This window comes from Symphalangus syndactylus, chromosome 8 (genome assembly GCF_028878055.3).
Source record: "Symphalangus syndactylus isolate Jambi chromosome 8, NHGRI_mSymSyn1-v2.1_pri, whole genome shotgun sequence".
Classification (NCBI taxonomy): domain Eukaryota; kingdom Metazoa; phylum Chordata; class Mammalia; order Primates; family Hylobatidae; genus Symphalangus; species Symphalangus syndactylus.
Window position 1 is genome coordinate 12446316 of NC_072430.2, and position 25002 is coordinate 12471317.

The 25002-nt window shown below is 59.4% G+C and overlaps 1 protein-coding gene and 1 long non-coding RNA gene across 5 annotated transcripts; one reads left to right on the top strand and one right to left on the bottom strand.

The window, feature by feature from the left end:
• Positions 1–1866: 1866 nt before the first annotated feature.
• Positions 1867–24984, bottom strand: ADSS1 (adenylosuccinate synthase 1). 4 transcript variants are annotated; one of them, XM_055287990.2, is made up of 14 exons: positions 24663–24946; positions 14105–14207; positions 10814–10880; positions 10710–10711; positions 9876–9926; positions 9441–9507; positions 8543–8650; positions 8331–8412; positions 7994–8120; positions 7238–7392; positions 6050–6174; positions 4279–4376; positions 2796–2945; positions 1867–2229 (listed from the first exon to the last, which is right to left on the bottom strand). In XM_055287990.2, exons 1-14 carry the CDS (start codon positions 24852–24854, stop codon positions 2177–2179), a joined length of 1380 nt encoding a protein of 459 aa, XP_055143965.1. In that variant the 5' UTR covers positions 24855–24946; the 3' UTR covers positions 1867–2176. The 4 variants fall into 4 exon arrangements, with proteins under 4 accessions (XP_055143965.1, XP_055143964.1, XP_063501543.1 ...); XM_055287989.2 differs by lacking the exon at positions 10710–10711 and having other exon boundaries at positions 10818–10880; positions 24663–24984; XM_063645473.1 differs by lacking the exon at positions 10710–10711 and having other exon boundaries at positions 9441–9490; positions 9583–9926; positions 10818–10880; positions 24663–24948.
• On the top strand, positions 7387–8092 carry LOC134737430 (uncharacterized). The gene is made up of 2 exons (XR_010122320.1): positions 7387–7658; positions 7791–8092. It is a non-coding gene; the product is annotated as an uncharacterized lncRNA (long non-coding RNA).
• Positions 24985–25002: the final 18 nt, after the last annotated feature.

Here is a 25002-nt window from a genome sequence, read left to right on the forward strand (position 1 = left end):
GCGGCCTGTGCACCAAATCTGTATTCGGGTCCAGGGTGTTGTTACTCAAGTGCATTTCCTGTGGGGTGTGGTTTCGAGCCGGCAGGCATCAGCTTCATGGCATCTTGCTGTGACTGGGTGGTCGTCACTGTGGCATGTCTGCACAGTCCGTGAGGGGTGTGGGGGCCAGGGGCTGAGTCCAGTAGGTTGTATCCAGGTGTCCCATAGGGAGCTGGTCACCAGCAGGCAGGTTTATAAAGCAGAGATCTGGGTGGACCACCCTGAGCAACTGGGAGGAGGTGAGGAGCTAGAAACTGTCAAGAATGACTGAACCCTGCTTCTGTACCAGCAAGTCCAACTTTTACTCAGAAGGGTAAGAATTCACTACAATTATCACCAATTTGTCTTTTACCCATGTATTCAACAGAGACCACACTGACCCCATCTACACTGGGGCTGTTATTGATGCAAAGTGGAGAGAGCTCCTTACTGTAACCACTCAGATCCTCCAGACATCTGCTACTGAAAAGAAGGGGGTGGATACCCGAATGATTGACCCGGCTGTCTGCCCTAACCCACCACTCAGACGCCAGAGCCTCTTGTCTCTGGTCCACGCGGAAGTGAGTTGGTGCTAGGGGAGAAGTATTTCCCCTCTGCGTTGGTGTCTTTTTACCCTGTGAAACACCTGCCTTCCATCCTGAGAGGAAGGAAAACGATGACAACTTGTGTTCTGGTGGAAGATTTAGCGGCTACTACAAAACAGAGGTTTGAAAACCTATTTTGCAGCTCTCAAATTTCAATTTAAATGACTTTGAGGGCCCCGTGTAGATGTGAGGGCTGAGTGGAGAAAGCCCTCAGCACCCTCTCCCCAGGAGCTTACCCCTGCCTCGGGGCTCCCTTTTTGTCTCTCTTGCTATGTTATGAAAGGAGAGCATCTGGGAACACTGAAAGGCTGGCTTGTGCCTGTGTGTCGCACCCCATCTCAAGGTGGCTGTGCTGCTGAGGGACTCCAGCCCAAGGAAGGAAGCGCCCATGGCCTGGGGCAGGGCCGTGCAGTTGCATGGCTTTCCTGTCACTCAGGTCACTGAGGGCTGTTCTTGGTACTGTCTAGAAAAGTTGCTTGCATCCCTGGGTCACAGGAATCTCATAACCCAGCCTATGCCCCCAGGCCCCTTCCGTGTCAGTAGAGCCTGCTGAACTTCCTGGGTTAGTGAGACCAGCTGACAGCCACAGTGCTCAAAGGTCAGGGTCTAACCCTGCCAGACTGGCCTCTCTGTAGGATTCCCTGTCTTTGAAAGGATACTGGAAGGGCAGTTGTTTTTTTAAACTTACTCCGAACTCTGAGCCACTGCACCCGGCCTAAATATCATTTTAAAAACTAAACATGCTGGCACGGTGGCTCCCGCCTGTAATCCCAGCACTTTGGGAGGCCAAGGCGGGCGGATCAGGAGGTCAGGTGTTCGAGACCAGCCTGGTCAGCATGGTGAAACCTCATCCCTATTAAAAATACAAAAAATTAGCTGGTTGTGGTGGCGGGCACCTGTAATCCCAGCTACTCAGGAGGCTGAGGCAGGAGAATCGCTTGAACCTGGGAGGCAGAGGTTGTGGTGAGCAGAGATCGCGCCACTGCACTCCAGCCTGGGTGACAGAGCAAGACTCTGTCTCAAAACAAAACAAATAAACCATATTTAATTAACTTGGTCTCTTATATGGGCTTGTTCTGTTTAATTTTCTGAGTAAACACAAGGCTTGGCTTTATGACCCAAAAAACATGGGCAGCTCTTAGGAAGCTACATCCTCCAGACTCCTGTCACAGTGAATTGTTGTCTTTCAGTGTTTAAAAGCAATAAAGACAAAGTCAAATCAAACATGTAATGACTGCTCCCATTCAGTGGCCATTGGAGATGTTTATTATGACACTGCTTTGGCTGGACACGCAACCATGTGACACTAATGTGTCATAGAAGGTCTCTGAGCACTTTGGCTCATTTTAAATAGAATTTTTAAAAATATACACAAGGCTGGCTTTCCAATGTTTAAAATCATTGTAGAAACCAACAGGTTCAACAGAAATACAAAAGTACAGAAAATGGTTTTCCTGCTTTGGTGTTGGTTGTGGCGGCCGAGGAACATGATTGCCACTGTTTACACAAGTCCAGACGCTGCCAGGGCCTGTTGCGATCAGCTCAGTCTGCGACTAAAACAGCTGGATCATCGACTCTCTTGACTTGCCAACACCAACCCATTTGACTGAAAGAGCAGAAAAGACTGTTATGATACACACTGGAGGCAGAAAGTTCAGAAAAAGTTTTCTTTAGTGTCGTATCTTTCTGTGTAGTTCAAATGGTAAAGGGGTTATTTTCTCTCCAAATGGAGACAGTTGTAATTTGTGAGTTATGAAGGTAGTGCATGTTGGGGGACTGATCCTCTCGCAGCGGAAAACAGGAGTCTCTTCCCTTCTCCCTTGGAAATGGCAACGTTAGTTACTTAGTGACTCTCCCTGCAGGCCCTTTCTCTGTAGGTGCAAACACCTCTGGGCTATGAGAGTAAACATATGACACACTCATATGGCTGGGATGTGTCCCATCTGTTGTTCTAGATGCGGAGAGGCAGGGGCTCCTGGCAAGGTCACACCCACATCCTAGCCTGGAGCCCCACTGCCCCAGCTCTGAGTCCTCCTCCCCTCCTGCCATCCAGTATATTCACTTGGTGACCACACTTGGTTTTCTTATTGCTCACCAAGCCCTGTGCTGGGATGTGGGCCCCTTGGGGCATCCAGGGTGCAGGGAGGGTGGCTGGGGATGCAGGGCACCCACCTGCGACTCCCACGTGATTCTCCACAAAGCGGATGTAGTTCTGGGCCTGCGGGGGCAGGTCCTCCCACCTCCTGGCGCCTGTGGTGTCTGCTTTCCAGCCAGGCAGCGTTTCATATTCGACTTCGACCTTCTGAAGCATCTCCTGGTTAGCTGGGGGAAACACACAGGAGATGAGTGGGGCCCACAGACCTCCTATCACCAGGGAAGCAGATATTTGGTGACGCGGCCACCCCCATCCAGGGACTCCTTGCCTAGGGACTCAGCTGCGAGGAAGGCAGCAAGTGGACACGTGGCCCAGTTTCATTTTCTCAGTGTTGGGTGGTGAGCAGGGGACAGCAGTGGGGCTCAGACACTGACTACACGCCTTCCAGACCAGAGGGACATGACACGTATGTGCTACCCACTCTGCTAGAACTTCCACTGTGACATCAGCTGAGGCACTCCAAGTCTTGGCTTGGAAATTCTAAGAGACTCTAGAATCCTGAAGCACTAAGGGATCCTGAAGCATCTGTGTCCTCCCACCCAAAGAGCATCAACTCCCAGAGGGCAGGGACCCCCGCTCTGTGCAGGACTCTGTGGTTCCCGGTAGAAGACAACCACCCTTACAGATGGAAGATGCTGGAACACGGGTTCTTGCTGCAAGTGTGTTTGAGCTTTGGAGCCACGGAGTGTTTGCATGTCCTCCTGGGACCCTGGACTACCATGAGGAGAGCTTGCAGTCCTCAGAAATGCATCCTCTCAAAGGTCAAGGGTCAGGAGGGTCAGGGACACTGCCTGCAAGGACACACATGGCTCCTGTAGCCAAGTGGCCCTCTGTGGTCTACAAAGATCTGCTGAGTGGAGACCAGCCAAGAGCAGCTCACCCAGGGCCACTGAGGAGGAAGCCATTGCGGTGAACAGGGTCAGAACATGACCCTGGACTGAGGTTGAGGGGGCACATCCAGATGCACATGAAACTGAAACCCGTGAAACCCAGGAAAATGGCATCTCCTTCATGCTTTCCAGAAGAAGGGGTGCACGGGAGCAGGGATCCCGGATAGGTCTTAAAAGTCTCACCACAAAGTATATTTTCTCAGATAAAATAGTCATCCTGTACATCTGCATAGAGCTTTAGGTTTTCCAGAGCCAACCGCATCCACTAACTCCTGTGTGCCTCCCGTGGCTCCCTGCAGGTGGGCCTTTTCCTCAAGGCAACTGAAGGTCCCCCAGGGTCCCAGGCGAGTAGTCTGTCCCCCTGAGCCATTCCCAAAGCACTAGAAGGGGCCTACAGCCACCCCTGCCCAGCCAGGCCTCCTGGGGAACGTTGTGGGGAGAAACCTGTGAGAGGCAAAAGCCGTGATGGAGGCTGGTCACTGGAGACAAGCTGCTTGCCCTGTGTCCTGTGAACGTGGGAACTCACCCCTCTCTCAGAAATCACAGGTCCCATCTATTCCAATACCATGAAACGGCCCAACAGGCAGAACGGTTGCCCCACTTCACATACCTGGGAAATAGGGAATCCTTTTCCCATTCAGCTTGTATGAAACGCCGACTTTAATCTCGCCCAGCACGTCCAGGATGTCCAGCTTCGTCAGGGCCAGCCTGTGCAAAGCCAAGGGGCCACGCAAACCCAAGAAGTGGTCAGCAGTGCTGGGGTTTCTTCCGTTTGCTTTTCACCTCTCGCTTCTGTTATTTACGGCAGGGGTCCCCAATCCCTGGGCTGCGGACCAGTACTGGTTGGTGGCCTGTTAGGAACTGGGCTGCAGAGCAGATGAGTGGCGGGCAAGCTAGCATTATGGCCTGAGCTCCACCTCCTGTCATTCGATTCTCATAGGAGCCCGAACCCTATTGTGAACTGTGCATGCGAGGGATCTAGGCCGCATGCTCCTTGTGAGAAACAAATGCCTGATGATCAGAGGTGGGACAGTTTCATCCCGAAACCATCCGCCGCCACACCCCTGCCAACTGCCCTGTCCATGGGAAAATCATCTTCCACCAAACTGGTCCCTGGTGCCAAAAAGGTTAGGGACTGCTGATTTACACCAAGTGGAAAAGAAAGATTAAGTGATCCCAAAAAAGTGCCATTGACAAACATGCCAGAGGGTGGGGGCTTCTGCTCACGCCCTGCACCTCATCTCTGCCCTTTTAAGTCCCCTGTACCTCGAGTGCCCCACGGGACCCCTGCTCCCACAGGCTCCACTTCCTCCCCTCCCATCCCCACACATGGTGGCTGCTGCTTGTCTGTGGCTCTGGCTGCACTTTCCCCAGAGCATAGCCATGTTTAGGGTCCCAGCACTGCCCTGTGTCCAGCCCATGAGCATGGCACCCTTGTCCTAGTCACCTTCCTGGCCCCTGCCCACCCACCCACCAATGCCAATGATGGCAGCCTCCCTTCCTGGTCCATCTTTGGCACCAGGCCCTGTGCCATGGGCTCTGTTTTTCCTTCTCTCTTTCTGTTTTTCCTCCCTCTGTGGGCAAAGCCTGAAGGGGCACCAGATGCAGCAGGCTATGGATGGGTCTGCTGAGCACTGCTGGCCCTGCCTGTCCTCCATGCTGGCCCTAGCACGTGATAAGGCTGGCGCCGTGAACCCGGCATCGCGCACAAGGGAAGTGAGAGTCAGGCACCCCAGACGCCACACCCTCAGCTACTCAGTTCCTCTGCTTCCCATTGCCGGACTGGCTCTATACCCACCCAGGAGGGGTCTGGTTAATTCTCCAGGAATTTTGGATGATGCTCTCAACCCTGGTGAAAGATGTGCGACTCACAGCCTTGGCCTGTCTGACTGAGCTGGAAAGGAAGCCGTGAGCCCACCCATCACACAAAGCCTCTTTCTGATCTCTGGGAGACAGCCTGAACAGCTGGGCAGCCTGGGTCAGTCTGTGGAAAGCGGAGGGGCCTGCAGAGTGGATGCCTTGACAGGCCGGCACCCATGCTTCCATCCTCCTAGCAGGATGACAGTGCATCCTTTCGTCCTGGATACTTCTGGTCTCCACATGAAGCATTTTAACCTTTCACAAGTGCCGGAATGCCCTCATCCTTCACGGCATCAGCCCTGGGGTGGGAGTTTGTGCTCCTAGGGCTGGCTCCAACACACCCTGCACAGGCCTCCATACCGCTAACCCCTGGGCCGTGCTTTGTGGAAGGGTCGAGATCGATGGAAACCTTGTCCAAGGAGACTTGGTGGCCCTCAGCCCCTGCATCAAGTGCTGCTTGCCTCTGCAGGTGTCGGGAGGCAGGGACAGTCCCAGTGGGGACGGCAGCATGGGTTGCTTACGCAGTGAATCCATTGACCATGTGAGCATATCTCAGAATCATCAGGTCCAGCCAGCCGCAGCGCCTCTTCCTGCCTGTGGTCACTCCCCACTCGTGGCCGCGGGTCTGCAGCAGGTCTCCAATCTCCTACGTGAGAACAGGGCGGACGTCACGTGAGCTGTGGTGGGAGCCTTGTGTGGCCTGGCCCTGCTGCTCCCCCTCCTCCCCGCAGGCAGCTCTCAGAATCCCTGAGGGTGCCCCGCCTCCGCCGACAGTCCTTAGTCCAGCTCCCCGACATCCCCACACCCCTGATAAGCCTGTCCAGCAGCTGAGGCTCACAACGGGCAGGGCCTGGCCCACAATGCCACCTGAGCCGGCGAGCGCTCTTCCTGAACAGGCCAGACCACTAGGCTTTGTGAGCTGGGGAAGGCACAGGCAGCCTTGCTGTCTTCCCCTCCTGCCATGGACAGCTGGGGGAGGCGGGCCTGGCCCTGCAGCTTGGCTTTGGGGGTCAGGGGTGTGTGTATCTCCTGACATGTATCCCTGCACCCTCTCAGGCCTCTCTGGATGGCGTCTGCCCCTCCCTGTGCTGGCTCTCCCAGCACCTGCCCTTCCTCCTGCCCAGTAACAAGGGCCATGTCCTTGCCCTACCAAGGGTCACGGGTTGAGGCTGAGAGAGGAAGGCTGGGGCCTCCTGAGGATTCTGGGGCCACAACAGCTTCCAGAAACCTTCCTGAGGCTGGAGAGCTGGGCAGGGTTGTGGGGGTTGGCTTTCAGCCCCAATTCTAGCTTGGGTATGACAGAGGACCCCCCAACCTGGGGACAAGGCTGAGGGAAGGTGCTTAGTGTCCTCTCTGAGCCAAGGTGAGTCCACCAGCTACCCTGAATGAGGGTGTCCTGAGGAGCTGCAAGGTGTCCCCACTTGCCTGTGGGCCTCACACACTCCGAGGGGAACGAGGTCATGTGTACGCGTGTGCATGTGCACATCCTATGTGAGCTCATGTGCTGTGGCCGTGGGAACAGGCCCACCCCAGCGCCTCTTACTAAGCTCCCCACTGGCCTGCACAGCAGGAACGGCCCTGATGGGAGATGGGGAAATAGCACTGACAGGGTCCCCACAGCCCCCACCCTGGCACTGCTCACCCCACCCCTGGCACTCCTGCCTGGCCTCCCTGGCCTCCTATGGGGTCCTGAGGGGCTGGGGACTCACATTGATCTGTTCGGTGGGGAAGGCCCCGATGCCCACGCGTGTGGTATAGGCTTTCACCACGCCATACACGTCACCTATGTTCTGCGGGGGGATGCCCAGGCCCGTGCACACGCCGCCCACGGTGCAGTTGGATGAAGTCACAAAGGGGTAGGTCCCTGCAAGACAGAGCAGGTTAGGGGGCTACCTGTCACCCCTGTAGAATATTCCACCCGGCCCAAGAGGCCTTCTCAGTAAAGGGCAGCAGGCAGTTCAAATCATGGGGGGTCCCCTCCATGGGGGTCGCCAGCCTGGCCTGTCCTGGGGGAGTGGCCGAATGGGTGCTGTGTGCTGGGCCATGTGGCTCACATGAGTCTGGGGTGAGGGGAGGGAGAAAGTTGCCCACAGCATGGCCTGAGGTGGCCAGGCCACCTCGGGGGTGAGGGTAAGCTGGTGCGCCCGTGGGGGTGAGGACGGGATATGGCTGTACAGACCATCGGAAGGGCTGGCTCTGACCCACCTTGCCAGGCTCCCTGGCCCCACCCCTGACCTTGTCACCCTGTTCTTTCATCTCTAGCCCAGCCCTTTCTCCTCTCCCCTCCCTTGGTGACAACAGGAACACCAAGGACACGAAGATCATTTCTGTGGGCATGGATGGCACTGTGGCCTTGGAAAGCAGGTCTGCCCCTCCCTCCCCCATCGGTTCCCACGGCTCTCCGCAGCTGGGTCTTCTCTGGCAGGCACGAAAGGTCATTGGCATGCACACCCTCCCGGACATACCGAAGTCAATGTCAAGGAGGGCGGCGTTGGCACCCTCCACCAGGATCTTCTTGGGGGGGCCGTGGAGTGCCTCATACATAAAGTAAACACCATCTCGGACCATGGGTCTGATCCGCTCAGCAAAGCCCTGCAAGGAAGGGCCAAGCAGCAGGGTGAGCCTGTGGCCTGGGCGGGGGAGGCCTGGGCGGGGGAGGCCTGCGTCCCAAGAAGGTTGGCCAGCCCGTAACAATGCCTAGTATCGGGTGTGCCCCAAGAGTGTTCAATGAGCACCAGGTAGGACAGCCAGCCTCCCTGGAGGGGCACTTCCGCAGCCCCCACACTGCGGCCCCGGCTTCACCTTGAGCCTTTTGAGTTGGCCTTCAATGTCTATTTCCAGGGTGGGGAACATCGACTGGTGCTGGTGGGCCAGGTTCTTGAATCTGCACAAGGGACAGTCATCGTCACCCCCTGTCATGGTCCACACTGGTCCTCAGGGCCCTCCCCACTAGCCACAGTCCCTTCCGGCAACTTCTCCCCATCCTCCCCCGGGACTGCAGACGGCTCAGGTACCTGGAGGAAAACTCATCAAAATCTGACAGGAGGTCGCAGATGCGGAGGCCTGTCCGGGCAGCTTTGGAAGAGTACGTTGGTCCGATTCCCTTCTTGGTGGTGCCTATACTGAAAGATGGGGAGTGGGTGCCCATGAGAACCCAGGAGCCCCAAGGAGCTCAGGCATCCCACGGAGGCCATGACCCCTGCCGGCTCATGACTCCAGGGCTCACCATTGCCGCCTGTGTCTGGCTGAGCTGTGAGTGTGTGCATGTGTGGGTGTACGCACTTGCAAGGATGTACTGGTACAGTGTGTGGATGTGTGCACATGGAGTAGGTGCATGTGTATGTGTGCACGTGTGGCTGTGTGTACTTTTGTGCATTTGCGTGGGTGTGTGGGCTTGTGTGGTGTGTGCACATGTGCATACCTGTGCAAGCATGCATAGGCGTGTGGTGTGTACGTAAGAGCACGAGTGCCTGTGCCTGTGTGAGAGTGTGAGTGGGTAAGTGTGTGACCATCACCTCTCTGAGGCAAGACACTCTTCTGCTTCACTCCTGTGTCTTTGGCACATCTGAGGTTCTACTAAACTGTTTTAGTGTTCCTCGTGTCTTCCCTGGGGCCGTGTGGAGTCAGGAAAGGTGGTGGGTGTGACAGGTGACGGTAGGGCTTATGCACTCCTGGGGGGAGCTGCGTGGCAGTGGCAGCCAGCAAGGACAGTGTGCAACCCCAGAGAGAGACGGGCTGGCTCGTCCGGGGGTTGGGTGATGAGCTGTGGAATTTTGACGGTGCCATTCTCCAGGGGCTTTGAGTGGGTTGAAGTACCCTCCTCGTCGTGCCCAGGACCAGACACACCCCACAGTCTACCGGCTTTCGGGCCCAGAAGACTCCCCAAGGGTGAGAGTGTCCCGGCAGACTTACTTCTTCCCCTCTTGTGCCTGGCGCTGCACTTCCTGAAGTCCATCGACAGCCTGGTGAAAATCAAACACTGTCGGGCGGGCCAAGTGAGGGCACCAGGGAACAGGAGAGAAGCAGAGGACAGATGTTTACACATGGAACTCACCTCCTGCTGGCCTGAGTCTCCTGGGAAGGGGGTGGTCGAGATTTCAAAAAGGACACACTGGGGTGTGACCATGAGTGTCTGAGGCTCAGTTTCCCCATCTGCAAATGGGCTCGTGATCCCTGACCCAGCTCCCAACTTGAAGCTCTTTAAAAAGAATGTACAAGCTAATGCAGCCATGTGGAACAAGAAGGCCTTGGGGACTTCCCTGATCTCGGTGGCCACGTAGGAGCAGGGCTGGCTGGCAATGATGGGGGCAGGAGGGGCTGTTCCCTGTACCCCAGTGGGAAACGTACCAAGGTGGGCTCTGTCAGAGATGATGAGCCTCTTCTCCCAGTCCTTCAGGCCTGCGGGGACACGGCACACAGGTGGGTCAGTGTTCACAGGTGCGCTGCAGCTCACACGTGAGGGGTCAAAGCTGGGCTAGCTCACCCGGCTCCCATCCGGGTAAGGCATGAGGGGAGGAGGCTGACAGGGCCACCTCTGTTGTGCAGCAAGCAGCAGACCCGCCCCCCGTTGCCTCCTCCCCAGCTGAGACTCCCGGACCCTCACTCCACCCCACTGCCGGGATGCCTACTCCCACGCCTGCAGGCTTCACCCACTCTGGACTGGGGAGCCAGAGCTGGTGTGAGTGCCTGGCTTTCCTCCCTAGCTGCAGCCACTCTGAAGGTGACCTGTCCCCTCAGGACCTCAGTCTGGGTACCCCCTGGTGCCCATGTCCCCAGAATCACATTCTTGTTCTTTTCACACCCGTCCCGCCCTTGAGCCTGAGGCTGCAGCTCAGTGTCCTCCCAGACCCACTCAGGCTGCCATCTGTCCTTGCCCACCCTAGGTCTGACTTGCCCACGCCCCCAGCTGGCGGGTCTGGCCTCTGCGTGCCTGGCCAGATGCTCTGCAGAGCCCCCAGGAGCCACATCCTTCCTTGCAGGCATAGTTAGCCCAGCAGTCCCCACTTCCCACTGGGTGTCTGGTCCAGGTCCCTGGCTCCTTCCTGGACTTCCCAGGTGCTACCTGGCCCCGTGATGCCGAGGCCACCAGCATCTGAGGCCTCTGGGTTGCCCAGCTCACTCGCTTTCTGCACAGGTAGAGCCAGCGGGTGATGAGCTGGGCCAGCTGTGTTGGGAACCCACCCCTGCCAGTCCCCTCCCCGGGAGAAACCCTCAGGAAGGCTCCAGCCAACACAACCGCTCAGGGCACCGCGTCCAGGACAGGGCAAGTCTGCAGGAGCTCGGACCTACCTTTCTTTTCATTCTTCTCTGCTTCCTCAAACAAGCCTGGTAAGTGAATGACCACCCCGTTGCCTGCATGAGAGACAGAGGCATGAGAGACAGAGTTGTGTCCCAGACGCTGGAAAACATACATTAAGAACAGCATGAAATGGGTGGGTGTGGTGGCTCATGCCTGTAACCCTAGCACTTTGGGAGGCCGAGGCAGGAGGATCACTTGAGGTCAGGAGTTCGAAACCAGCCTGGCCCACATGGTGAAACCCCATCTCTACTAAAAATACAAAAAATTATCTGGGCGTGGTGGCACGTGCCTGTAATCTCAGCTACTCGGGAGGCTGAGGCAGGAGAATCGCTTGAACCTGGGAGGCGGAGGTTGCAGTGAGCTGAGATCCTGCCACTGCACTCTGGGTGACAGAGCGAGACTCTGTCTCAAAACAAACAAACAAACAAACAAACAAACAAACAACAAAAAACCCAGCATGAAATGAGCACACCTATGTTCGTAGCAGCATTATTCACAGTAGCCAAGAGCTGTCCATTGACAGATGAATGGATAAGCAGAACATGGTCTACCCACACGATGGAAGAGTATTCAGCCTTAAAAAAGGAAGGAAATTCTGACACAGGCTGCAACGTGGAGGGGCCTCGAAGACATTATGCTGAGTGAAATAAGGCAGTTACAAACGGACACAAACAGGATGATTCCGCTTATAGGAGGTCCCTGGAAGAGTCTAATTCATAGAAATAGAAAGTAGAACGGGAGGCGCCAGGGGCTGGGAGAGGGAGACTGGGGAGTTGTTTGATGTTTCAGCATCTCAGTGTGTGAAGATAAGAAAGTTCTGGTGGTGATGGTTGCAAAACACATTCCTTGGTATTTAAGGAGCTGAAGATTGATGTCCCTGCAGAAACCTGCGCGTAGATGTTTAGCAGCTCTATTCATAATCGCCGAATCTCGGCAGCAGTCAAGAGGCCCATCAGTAAACAAAGGGAGAAATCAACTGTGGTCCATCCAGACAGTGGAGTATTATTCAACACTGAAAACAAATGAGCTATCAAGCCATGAAAAGACATAGAGGAAAGTTAAATGCATGTTACTGAGTGAAAGAAGGCAATCTGAAAAGGCGACATCCTGTACAATTCCAACTCTGGAAGAGGCAAAACCACGGAGACAGCACGAGTGGCTGCCGAGGGTTGAGGAGGGAGAGGTGAATGGGTGGAGCTCGGGGGTTTTTAGGACAGTAAAAAATTCTGTACAATACTATAGTGGCAGATACACAGCATACATCTGTCCAAACTGGTAGAATGTACAGCACCAAGGGTGAACCCTGAGGTGACTATGGACTCTGGGTGATCATGACCTGTCAGTGTAGGTTCATCAATTGTAACAAATGCACCACTCTGGTGGGGCATGGTGGCTCATGCCTATAATCCCAACATTTTGGGATGCTGAGGCAGGAGGATTGCCTGAGGCCAGGAGTTGGAGATCAGCCTGGGTAACATAGCAAGACTCCATTTCTAAAAAAAATGCATATATATATATCAGCTGGGTGTGGTGGCATAAGCCTGTAGTCCTGGCTACTTGGGAGACTGAGGCAGGAGGATCCCTTGGGCCCAGTAGGTTGAGGCTGCAGTGAGCTAGGACTGTACCATTGCATTCCAGCCTGAGTGACACAGCGAGACCCTGTCTCAAAACAAATAAAAAACAAAAAAACACAAATACACCCCTGAGCTCTAAACCCCTTGCTTGAAGATGAAGCCCTTCAGAAACCCCTGCTGCCTCCCCAGGGAACCCCTTTCCCTTTGCCAGTTCCCGCTGAGGCTGGCCATGGCACAGGCTCAGCTGAGGGAGATGGGACTTCAGTCCAGACGAGAGTGACCCGGAGACTACGCAAGCCATGGTGAGCACAAAAGGTCACCCAAATGCCACAGCATCCTGAAATAAACACGCGGCAGAGGCCCGGAGTGCCGCAAGCTGAGGGTGTCTGTGTGAGCCCTGGCACGTCCTGCCGCTTGCTAAGCGGTGCCCCCTTGGCCTTGTTTCCCACCACGTGGGGCCCAGGGCTGGGCAGGACAAGGATGGCGGCTGGAGAAGACTTCCTGCAGCACAACCCGGAGCGGCCAGCCAGTGCCACTGCCCAGTCTGCCAGGGCCAGGGGCTCCCAGGACATGGTGGGCAGGCCACCTGACTGCTTAGGGCCTCCCTGCTGTGAACTAGGGACCGCCCCCACACTGTCCTAGCCCCACTGCTGGGAGGGCCAGGGACTGGGTCTGCACCCAAGGCGATGGTCTTGGGTGAGTCACTCCAGCTCAGCCCCTGACCACACATGGCCCCTGCAGCAGCCACCTCTGCTCTATCTTCCTCCCTCTGCTCACATTGAATGGGCCCAGGCCCATGCCATCTGCTGGGCACACACCTGAGGCGCCTGAGCCCCCACTTCCTGATGGGCTGGGAAGGGGTCAGATATATCACAAGGATGGCCTTGCTGAAGTCTGGAAGAGCTGGAAGGGAAGTACAAGAAGGGGCCTGGCTGGCTTGGCCACTGGGATCAGAAAAAGCTTCTCTGAGCAAGGGGGTCTTGGGCTAAGAGCTGAGGCCAGGGTGCAAAGAGTAGGCTTCTGACCCAGAGAAGGAGGGAAAGAGAGCCACGGAACCCTGGGGGCAGAGGTGGCTCGCCTCTCGGAGCACTGAGTGGTCACAGGTGGCTGCAGCAAAGTCCACGGGGAGGAGCTGTGTCTGGACCCAGGAGGGGGCAGGCGATGTGGAAGGAGGTCCCTCTGCAGCATGGACTGGGAAGGGGCTGGAACCGGGCCTCCCAGATGGCCACAGCAGCCCAGGCAAGAGGACGGCCACATGGCCCGGCAGGGCCAGGGAGGGCATGGCCTTGTCCACACAGCCCGGTCGCCATGCAGCGAGAAGCCAGGCCTGTCGCAAGCACATGCTCACTCACAGGTATGCACATGCAGTCCCCGGCACACGGGCGTGTGGTGTCCATGCACACACAGGGAGTGTGTGCATGCGAGGGATCAGGGATCAGGCACTCCTGCTCCTGCGCGGTGGATGTGACTCTGCCCCTCCTCCCATCAGCCCTGTGTCCTCTCAGCTGCATTCCCAGCCCAGGCCCGGGCTATGCAGGTTTCTGTGCACCAGTGCCTGGTGGGGCGGGTGGAGGCTGGGGTCCAGCCTACTGCTAGAGCCGCCATCACCAGGCTCTGGTGCCCCGTGCCCTCGCGCATGGGGGCTCCTGGGCTGGCTGACATCCCCTTTCCTGCTCACACACAGGTGGGGGCAGGGCACTCACCAATGAAGGACAGGGCCTTGGCGTTGATGATGCCACTGGGCAGCAGGTGGAAGTCGTACTCCTTCCCATCCACCACCACCGTGTGGCCAGCGTTGTTGCCCCCCTGGAACAGAAACCTGGCTAAGCTGAAGGCACTTGGGTACTGAGGATCCCCCGGACATGGACTGACCCACATGGGGCTTCGTCTGTCCCTGCAGGGCACTGCTGTTGGATTTTGGGGTGTCTGATTTGCTGGCCAGCTCTGCTGCGTCTGTGCGGCACTGGGATGTAGGCATCCTGCACCTTGGAAGGAGTGCAGCAGTTTGGTCGGGGGCCTGGGTTGGGGAGGGTCTGGCCCAGGCTGGTGCCAACACCTCCAGGTGGCTTGGTGCAGGTCTCTGCAGCTGCAGGCCCCGCTCTGGAGCTCGCTTCTCTCATGCAGGAATGAGAAAGCCTAACCCTTCCATAGAGCATGATTCAGCACCCCCACGGCCCAACCTGCCCTCACTCACTTTAGCAGAGACCCCTCCTTTTGGGCAGGCACTTCCCATCTAAGAATGAAAAAGAAAAAGCCATTCGGAGCCAGCCCTGTTCTGGGGAACACCCAGCCACAGGCTCCCCTCTCTGGGGGGACTCCTGCCGATGGTGGGGAGAGGGCCTGGGACTAGGATGTGCAGGCTCCAATCCCCCTCCTGCCATGAGACAGCCACATGATACAAGCAAACTGTGCCACCGCCCTGGATGCCACTGCCTTAGGTTCCCCAAGGGCCTCTTGTGCCAGTGGAAGCTGGAGGATAAGGTAGGGATCCTCTCCAGGTGGGGCAACAACCAAAGCCCTCCTGCCTTTTGCTTGGCTCTGCTCAGCAGGGCACAAGTCCAGTGGGTGTCCCCTGCTGCCCCCACCCTCTGCTCCTGCAGGCCAGGTGGGCTGGTGGTGTGATGGATACAGGGACACTCCAGCCCCAAGGCACGGCTCACAGGGCTCCCCTACGTGCAGGCAGGAGGCCCCGCTTCACAGCTGAGGAAGAGGCAGCATCTCTGATGGCCCATGATGGCCCATTGCCCCTGAAGCCAGGCCCCCACCAACGGCAAGGGGTGTCCCTCCAGCACCGTTTTGTCTTCATGCCACCATAAGAAACCTGTGTAGGCCAGGTGTGGCAGAGCCTGGAGGGAGCCCCAGAAGGTCTCTGCCCCAGGAAACAAGGCCAGGTCTCCAGCCCCACTTCTGGCCAGCCACTGGATGGCATGGGGGACCCTCCCTGTTGCCGTCTCTCCTTGAGCTCCACCTGGAGGGTGAGCAGGGTCCTGGTGGGGTGAGGGGGACACACACGGATACCCTGCTCCACAGACTGGTCTGGCCTCTCCTTCACTACTGCCCTTTTGGGGCCCACTCTGTCCCCAGGACCCCAGAGCCCAGATCCAGCCCCACCTTCCTGCCTCACCTCCTAGCAGAAAAGCCCTCAACTTGTCTACCCATGGGGGATCCTCCCAGCCACACCCCACTGCTCTCTGCCCGGCCGAGGGGTCTCAGCTCCCCTCCCACCCTCACAAGCCTGGCAGTGGCGTGTTCCACACAGCCTTTCCCCGCCTGCCCAGGCAGGACCCTCAGTGATGGCAGCCCCCTCCCTCTGCACTAGCTCCTCATGACGCATCTGGACAAGATTTACATGGAAAGAGCCCTGGTGGCTGGTGGCAGGGCAACCCTGGGGACAGAGGGGGGGCGGATCTGGAGATGCCAGGCAGGGGGCTCACCCTCCTGGGACCTAACTTCACACACTGGCAGATTATGCAGCACTCAGAGCCCTGAAGCCCCTTCCCAGGGCAGGAGTCCCCACCTCCATGCCCCGACTTCTGCCTGGCCCTGCCCGGCTGGGCCCAGTCCTTATAGGAAACCAGTTTAGGACAGTGGCTCTGGGCGGGGCGGTGCTGGGTGAACTGGGTGGGGATCCTGGGAGGTGGAGAGACGCAGGAAGCCTGGTGGCAGGAGGGAGGGTGGTGTGAGGGCGCCTGGAGGCCCTGGGGGAGCTAATGCTGCCAGGCGCCGAGGCAGGGTGGGGGTGCAGGGTCAGGGCACTTCTGCAGCCTCGGCAGATGGGCAGGGCTCTCAGCCTGTGCTGCTCAGCAGACCCTGAGTCAGCCCTGGGAGCACAGGTTCAGTCCATCAGGACGGGGCAGGCCCTGGCGTGACTCGAACAGACTCTGGGTTTGGGGGTCACTGCACCCTCCTGGAGACCCCCACCCTTACTCTGTCATTGCCTCAGCACATATGTGGTAATTCCTCTCTGCTGGGGTCACAGAGTACGTTCATGCCCACGATTGCATCTGCTGCCTTTTGGGGGCAGTCAGGGGTGAGGTCTCTGAGGACAGGTAGGGAAACTGAGAGAAGGGAAGCCTATCCCTTGTACACAGCCCCACCTGGGGTGCGCAGGCATCGAGGGATGACCTGGCAGTCAGGCCAAGTGCTGCCTGCCATGGCAGAGTGCCCAGGGCCCATGTCAACAGGCCCAGGAACGCCCCGCTGGGCACACCCTGGCTCTGTTGGGGGCAAACACAGGCTCCTAGGAACACGCGTGGCTTGTCGTAGGCCAGTGGGTGTCCAGTGACCCCAGGGCTAGTGCCAGGCCACACCCGGGAGTAGGAGCCAGCCCAGGACACTGAGCCTGGGGCCTGCTGATCCGCAGGGGCTCCCAGTTCTGGGGAGCCCAGGATGATGGCCCCCCAGAGACCCCAGTCTGTCCTCCCCATCACCAGTTGAGGTCTCAGGATGTCAGGCTGCACAGGCACGTGGTGAGAAGTTGGGGACAAGAAGTCCTCCTGCCCTTCCTCCAGCTTCAGCCTGGGATTCCCACAGCAGAGGCATCCAAGGAGGGTTGGACAAAGGGGAACAAAGGGAAACTGGTACAGTCAGGCTGGGGCTCTGCACAAAGGCAGAGCCTTCAGGTCCAGGCCAGGGTCTGCCTTGCCATGGGAGCCACCAGCCAAGGCTGACCATGAGGCTGGCCGCTGAGGAGGGACCAAACATCAGGGCCAGCCCCGCCTCCTGGAGAGGCACCGAGACCTTCCCTTGGGGCTGCCTCAGGCTGCAGGTGGACGCCAGGCCCCTCAGCATGGTGTGCAGGGCAGTCAGGAGGCTGCTGCCCTCTCACAGGGCTTCCTCCTCTTGCACAGACACACTGGTGCCTCCAGCCCCACCGGTCTCCCTCTTCTCCTTTCCTGGCCCCTGCTGGCCCAGTAGATAGGTCCATGGATCCTGCCGCAGGGGGCCGCTCAGGATCTGCTTGTTCCAGGCAGCCCAGCCCTGAGCTCTGAGTCCTGTCACCATCCCCCCAGTGTCGAGCCCCCAGGGCAGCCGCACTCACTCTGTCTTTCCTGCCTCATAGGAATAAGTGATGGGCAGAAGAGCCAGGGTGAGTGTGTGCCACGGGACAGCCCTGTTCAGGCACGGCTCCCACCACAGCCCCTCAGGCCAAGCTCCAGGGTCCCCACGTCTAGCCGGCAGGCCTGTCTCTGCCAGGCACCCCTCGGCTGCCCTGCTCCTCTGAAAGCAGAGCTGAGGCACCTGAGCTCAGGGAAGGCCATGGGCACATCCATCCTTCAGCCACCACTCAGGGTCCTCTAGGGGCTGCAGAGTCTTGCATTTACCTAAGATGCCCACTGCTGCCCCTACAGGTGGAGAGGAAGCCCAGACCTGCTGCTCCTAGGAAAGGAGCCCCCTGCATGGGCAATGGGCTGAGCCACACGCTGTGAGCTGCCATGGACGGTCACCCATGTTGCACACTGCACAACTCTAGGGGGTGCTGTCACAGAGCCACGGCATGAATGATGGCCCCTAGAGGTGTAGCAGCTGCAGGGCCACATCATGCCGACTTTCTACTGTTTGCCAGGTCAGGGACAGTAGATTAAGGTAAGCCCCCAACTCTCAGAAGCACAGTGATGCAAGGGTGGGAGTGAGAGAGAAGATATGAAGATGGACAGTGCAGAACACCTGCCTTGAGTGACCTGTACCCAAAGGCTCAGACCGGGCTGGGGGCCCAGAGTTAGGGGCACCCGGGGAGCCTGGTGGCCCCCTGGTGCTCTCTACCTGCCTCCAGGTTTCTCTTGGGGTCTTCCCCTCTGTGGTGGAGCCTTGGGTCAGGACACAGCTCTGAGCCCCCACGGACACTGGAGCCCCCCCTACCACTCTCTACCTAGTATGGCTGGTCACTCAAAGTCCCTAGGGGACATCCCTGCCAGCTGCCTCCCTGGTAGCAGGGAGTTTAGGAAAAGAGGCTCTCTCCATCCTGGACAAGGGAAGGGGGACAAGGCCCACTCAGGAACCAAACACAGCTCTGACCCCTGCTTTGTCCCTGCGGGTCCAGCCAACTCACCCCTCTGGGGGCCAGGAAAGGCACGGCCCCATGGCCAGCCCTGTCTCCACTGCCCCACTCAGGCCCCTCCCCTCCGGGAGGCTGTGCGCATGCTCAGACCACCCACAGCGCCTCTGGCGAGGCGGGGCACTCCTCAATCCTCCCACCATTGCTGGTCCCTCCAGGCATTTTATATATGTACATATATTTATAAGTAAATATCTCTCTACATCTTTCTCCATATCATCTATCTATCTATAGTCTGCCAGGGCTGCCAAAACAAAATCCACAGCCTGGACAGCTTAAACAATGGAATTTTTTTTTTTTTTTTTTTTTGAGACAGGGTCTCACTTTGTCGCCCAGGTTGGAGTGCAATGGTGTGATCCTGGCTCACTGCAACCTCTGCCTCCTGGGTTCAAGCGATTCTCCCACCTCACCCTCCCCAGTAGCTGGGACTACAGGCACCCACGACCATGCCCAGTTAATTTTTGTATTTTTAGTAGAGACCGGGTTTCACTTGGCCAGGCTGGTCTTGAACTCCTGACCTCAAGTGATCCGCCCGCCTCGGCCTCCCAAAGTGCTGGAGTTACAGATGTGAGCCACCGCGCCCACCGTGCTCCTCTCCAGGCGTTAAGGATCTGGCTCCTGCAGTCCTCCTGGGCAGGCAGGTGTGGCCTCCTGCATTTGACCCGTGGCTCCTCCAAGGCCTCTCCTCTCTCAGCGTCACCCTGGTTGGGCCTCCACAGGCACTGGGAAGGCGAGGAGTGCGCTGAGCTGGCATGGGGTGGCCACTCAGTAGCTGGAGACTCCTTGGAGGCAGCCAGGGGAGGGCTATGCTGTGACCTGGGGCCGAGCTGAGGGGCAGGGCCAGTTCCGGGGACCTCTGCCCACCTCCTTGCCTCTGGGTTGCCACACCACAGCTCCTCCCCACCACGCCGACGCCGCGCTCCTCCCCACCACGCCGACGCCCCGCTCCTCCCCACCACGCCGACGCCCCGCTCCTCCCCACCACGCTGCCACACTCCTCCCCACCACGCTGACGCCGCGCTCCTCCCCACCACGCCGACACCGCGCTCCTCCCCACCACGCCGACGCCGCGCTCCTCCCCACCACGCTGCCACACTCCTCCCCACCACGCCGACGCCGCGCTCCTCCCCACCGTGCCGACGCCGCGCTCCTCCCCACCGTGCCGACGCCATGCTGCTGACACCTGCAAGGCCTCTCCACACACAGGCTTTGTCCTTGCTCCTCACCTCCACACTGCCCAGATGGTGCATGCCCTGCCCCTGCACTGAGCTTGTCACCCGTGCGTGTCCCAGCCTTGCCCTACAGCCATCGTCCTGCTCCTGTCCACCCCGTCCCTAAACCCTTGGGATGCCACCTGCCATCTGCCTAGCTTGGGGGCTGTCCATTGACCTCCTTTGACCTGCCAGTGCCCCCTCCACTCCCGGCCCACTTGGCCACTGCCCTTCTCTGCCCTGCAATCCATAGGCCCCTTACTGCCATGGATGACTCCTCTGGCCACAGTGTCTGCTTGGCCCAGGGTTCCCAAGAAGACCCCTTTCTCTCCTGCAATGCAGCCCCCATCGTCAGCCCTACCTGCAGCAACACCTGGGACGAGGCTCGCTACCTCCCATGCTCCAGAGCTTTCTCCCCACAGCGTTAGCGGACTGCATCTCTGACGGCGCTGTGCCCCAATGCCACTGCACTCTGCCCGCTTCTCCCTCGACCCTAGCTGTGCCAGGCCCATGCTATACCACCTCCTGGTTCAGCTCTCATGCAGGCTTGGGGAGGAGGGGACAGTGGAGTGGTTGTTTGCACCTCTCCCCCTGGAATGGGAGCGACCAGCTCTCCTGCCTCTGTGTCCATCCCCAGCCCTGACCCAGGGCCTGGCTGTCAGCGAGCTCACACCAGGCAGCGAAGGCAGCAGCGTGGCAAGCGCAGGGGGAGGCCAGTGGTGCTTTTCAGAGGCCGTGAGGCTCCTGGGCCCAAACTCTTGGCATTGGCACCCATTGGCAGTTTGTATGACGACTGTGCCCCGCACACAGCAAGGGGCCCTGGCGCCCAGTGAGCACGCACCTTTGACTACCAGTGTGGTGCGGTGGGTTCACCCACTTACACTGCTTCACTCCCTTCTGGGCTCTGCTTGCAGGCTCCCACCATTCATTCATTCCTTCAACCCAAAGGAATTGTTCTCTGCCCCTTTTGGTAGTGGGGTGAGGCCTGGGACAGAACTGAGGTCACTGGCACAGGTGTGCAGGTCTCAGCTGCCTGGGACTGGTGTTCCTGCAATGATGCAGGGCTGTGTGTAACTGCAGGGACCCTCTGTCCTGGAGCCACAGCCCAGTAACCAGCACCATCAACAGTGCAGAGGTGGGGTAGGGGGAAAACATCTTTCTGGAAGCAACTCCAGGCATTCCCTGGCCAAGGCAGCTGCCCCTCTGACTCCCAGAAGGTCTCTGGTGCACCCTGGAGCCTGAGGCAAAGCGATACCTGATGACCCCTTGGAGAGGGTGCCCAGAGCCCCGACAGCCACAGCACGGGGGCCCTCAATGCACAGGATGCCAGCTCCCAGCTGGCGCTGCCACACCACAGAGGACACTGTGGAAACACCCTGTGATCCCACACCCCTGCATACATGGCCATAGCTTTCCACCCCTATCCGCCGGCTGGACACTGGCTCTAGCTAGACCTGGAGGGCACGTGAGGCTGGGAGTGCGCTATGGAGACCCAGGGCAGGCCCCTTCAGCCCGTGTACTGGGCATGGCCAGACATAAACAGCCCAGTGCCCTGAGGTCTGCACTGCAGCAGAAGGACGAGGATTCTAAACCCTGATCAAGGCGTGCTGGAGCCTTGTGGTCCTCGGCAGGGAGCCCAGTTATCCAGAGGAAGTATCTTGGAGATGAAGGAGGAACTAGGGGGTGAAGGCCAGGCACTGCCAGCCTGGGAACAGGGGGCAGGGGAGACCCAGGTGCGCCTGCCTTCAGCTGCCCATTTGAGGGGTAGGAGCTGGACATGCAGGCGGGGCATGCAGGGGAAGGAAATGCCATGGACACGAGGGAGGAAGCACAGGAGGAGGTGCCTGGGGACCCCTCGGAAGTAGGATGGGGTGTCCGTGCCCAGAGAGAAGAGAAGGAACACAGGACCCCAGCACAGACAGGCAGACAATGTGATGTGGCTGCAGAGCAGGGAGGGCAGACCTGGCTCAGAGGAGACTCAGCCTGGAGGGGAAAGAGGCTTGGGAGCAGCCAGGGGAGCAGGCAAGGAGGAAGATGGCACAGTGGGGCCAGGGGGCGTAGTGCAGCCTGACAGACCCAGAGCCATCCTGGAGTGGAGGAAGGACAGCCGAGGTGTGAAGGTGGGGGTGTGGGCACAAGGTGGGGGACGCAAAATGTAGGCTTAGCCTGGAGAAGGGAGGCTGCCCAGGAAACAGGTCCTAAAGATGGACCCAAGGTGGGAGACTGTGGGAGGTGACGACACTCTCAGGGGCCCCCAGGTGCTCTCTGACCACAGGCCCCAGACCACTGGGATGGGAAAAGAATGAGGCGAGCCGTGGAGGGCTTTGGGCAGCCCCAGATCACCTCTGGGCAGAGTGGAAGTCCATGTCCAGGGTGGGCAAAGCAGCGACTCTTGCCAAGTGCCAGGGGCCACCAGGGGGCTTGGGAGCTGGGCTCGAAGTGATGGCTCTGCTGGTGCAGAGCAGAAGGCAGAGCCAGAGCCTGGGTGTCCAGAGGCTTGGGCAGCCAGGGAAGGAGCATAGCCAACACCCAGGATGGCCCCAGGCCCAGGTGACCCTTCGGGGACTGGGGAGCAGAACAGGCTTGTTGCCAGGGCTGGTAGCTTCAGCCTTCCTGGCAGCCAGCCTGCCTCCCAGATGCGGCCCAGCCCGCTCTGCCCACTGCGTGCACTTTGACCACCTGGACCACTCAGCCCTTGCTCTGTCCTCTGCTCAGCCCCTCGAGTGAGTGGGTGAGGTGTGGCCTCTGTGAGCCTGGAGATCCCCATGTCAGGTACCTTCATCTGGCTTCAGGCATCCACACTCCAAGTAAGAAAGACGCAGTCTTCCCTGGGGAGATCCAGCCAGACCCTCACTCTGCCAGCCTCTGACGACATGGGGTGGTCAGACATGGTGTGCACAAGAACAGGGGAGATGCTGGGAGCCTGGTGGTAGGGGAGAACCCCCACCGCTAAGAGGAGAGATGGGCACTGTGAGGTAGGGGGTCACTGAGCACTTGCAGAGAGACTGGGGCTGGGGCCCCAAAGAAGACCAGTCCCTGACCTTCCCTTGCAGAGCGGCGCCCCGCTGAGATCCAGTTCAGTCCCTACACTCGCGGGTGGGGACAAAGGGCCAGGCCCTGGGCTATCATGGTGGGCACGTGGCACCCGCGAGGGCTCCCAATGTGGCAGTGATTCATTCCTCCACGCCTGAGCCTCCATTCCCCTGTGAAGGAGCTCTTCAGGATGATCCTGCCTCACTGGCTTGTGAGGAGGCTGCAGGGGTACAGGTGTGGGCTCCAGGGACAAACCTCTTTTATTCCCACTCACTTGGAGAGCCAGGGGCTCCGTCAGGCTGTGGGGTGGGTGGCCTGGCGAGGGCGGCCTGATGGCGGCCTGGTGGCCCGACTGCGGGATGGGCTCCAGCCTGCTGCATCCTCCCCCCAGCGCAGCTGCGAGTGAGCGGGGCTGTGGGGGGACTGGGCGGGGGGCACAGCAGGGAGTGCCCAGATCCAGAACCATCTCCACAGCTGGGAGCAGAGCCGGATGAACGCTGTGTACGGCAGCTGTGGGGGCCCTAGCTCGCCCTGCAGAAGTGCATGGCGCCCACCAGAGCTGGCAGCTCATAGGGAGGGGCCTGGGCTTCACGGGAGCAGAGAGGTCTAAGGAGGGTTGGGGGGCCATGGCTGCCCCACGCTGAGGGCGCCCTGGAGGGTGAAGAGCGGTAGAGTGCTGGACACGCCCCCTGGCGGCCGGGGACAAGGTGGCAGGGCAGAGGCAGTGTGGAGGGAGCATGGGCTGAGGACCACCTCTAGGACCTGGGGGATCTCTGGAGCGAGGGATGAGCTTGCCTGCTGCTTAGGACGGAGAGCGAGGTAGGAGGTCCCCCACCGTTCCAGGAAGAACTTTCTAGGAAGCCACAGTCCCTTCCGGCAGGAGGGGCTCAGACAGCCCTGAGCCACACAGGGTGCTGGGCTGACTCCCTTCTCTGACAGGGATCGTCGCGAGCCCCAGCCCTCCTCTCTGGAGCTCAGGAAGGAGGCCGCAGAACCCGGAGAAGGGGCAGTGCAGGGGCCCTTGTTCCACTATTGGCAGCCCCAGGCAGGCTCCAAACCCCAGAGGCGTGCATCCCAAAGTTCACCTCTTTGTGCCTGGGGCTGTAAGTCAGCCCATGGGCAGCAGACCTGGCTGCCCTGTAATCGGGCATGCAGCCCCAGGGTGGCGGCCCGAGAGAGTGCCCAGTGTCCAGCTCAGTCAGAACAGATGGGGGCGCTGAGAGCAGCTGCCGGCTGGCAGAGGCACCGCCCTGGGCCCTGGGGGACAAAGCAGGTCTGGCCTCCTCGGTGGCACTGCCAGCCACCGGGTCACCCTGGCCAGAAGTCTGTGGCCCTCCCTCTCCCATGTCTGGCTAGGATCGTCCCAAGCACCCTCCCTCAGGCCCGGCCCCAATTGCCCCCCAGGACGGCCGTGCCCCCTTCCACCTCTGCCTCTCCTTGGCTGACTCACCGGGGTCACCCCCACCCAGCAGGCAGCTTTTACCCCCTCCATCACCTGCCAACCCTGCGGGGAGCCAGCTAAGCCCTGTCCCAGACCCAGACAGGCCCCAGGTGATCACTGTAAATGAGGAAGGGGGGTGTCTTGGGGGTCCTCAAACCATCCTGGGGCTGGGTCCTCTGGTTCCCCCATAGAGGGTTCCAGCGTCACACCCATGGCATGCGCCACCCCCTGAGGATCGGGTGTCCCCAACTCAGCGACTTGTATTTATAGCTGTGCCCTGGCCCGCTGCCGGGGTGGTGGAGGAGGGGTGGGTGGAAGGAGGTTGGTGTGTGTGGGTCGGGGGTTGTGTGAGTGGTGCGTGTGCGTGCGTGGGTGGGGTGGCCCTGGGAAAGGTGCTCCCGGAAGGAAGGCATCCAAGCGGGTAAGTGACCGGCCAGGGCATGGGAGGACAGGGGCCGTCTGGGTCGGGGGAGGGGGGCTCGCTGGGCGGTAGGGGAGGGACCCGGCGCCCCAGCCCGCACCTGGCAGCGGCTGATGATGTCGGCGTCCGTGGCCAGCAGGTCCACCACCTTGCCTTTGCCCTCGTCCCCCCACTGCGCGCCCAGCACCACCGTCACGCGGGAGCCGGTCGCCGCCGCCTCCTGCTGCAGCCGCCCTCGCTTGACGCCGCCTGCGCCGGGGGGCCGGTCGTTGGAGGCTCGGGTCCCCGACATGCTGGCTCGGCTCTTCCGCTGCGCTGGCCCGGCCAGGAGCCCGCCGCCGCCGGCGTCTGCGCCATTAAATGGAGCCGGGCCGCGGCAGGGGGCGGGGCAGGGGGCGGGCCGGGGGCGGGCCAGGGCGGGCACAGTGACGCCCCGGTGA

Coding starts and splice junctions, on each gene's coding strand:
- ADSS1 (XM_063645473.1), bottom strand. CDS start 24,854: ATGTCGGGGACCCGAGCCTCCAACGACCGGCCCCCCGGCGCAGGCGGC. Junction 7,393..7,993: donor CCTCCTTGACATTGACTTCG/GTATGTCCGGGA, acceptor TCTGTCTTGCAG/GGACCTACCCCTTTGTGACT. Junction 4,377..6,049: donor ATGGTCAATGGATTCACTGC/GTAAGCAACCCA, acceptor GGCTTTGCACAG/GCTGGCCCTGACGAAGCTGG.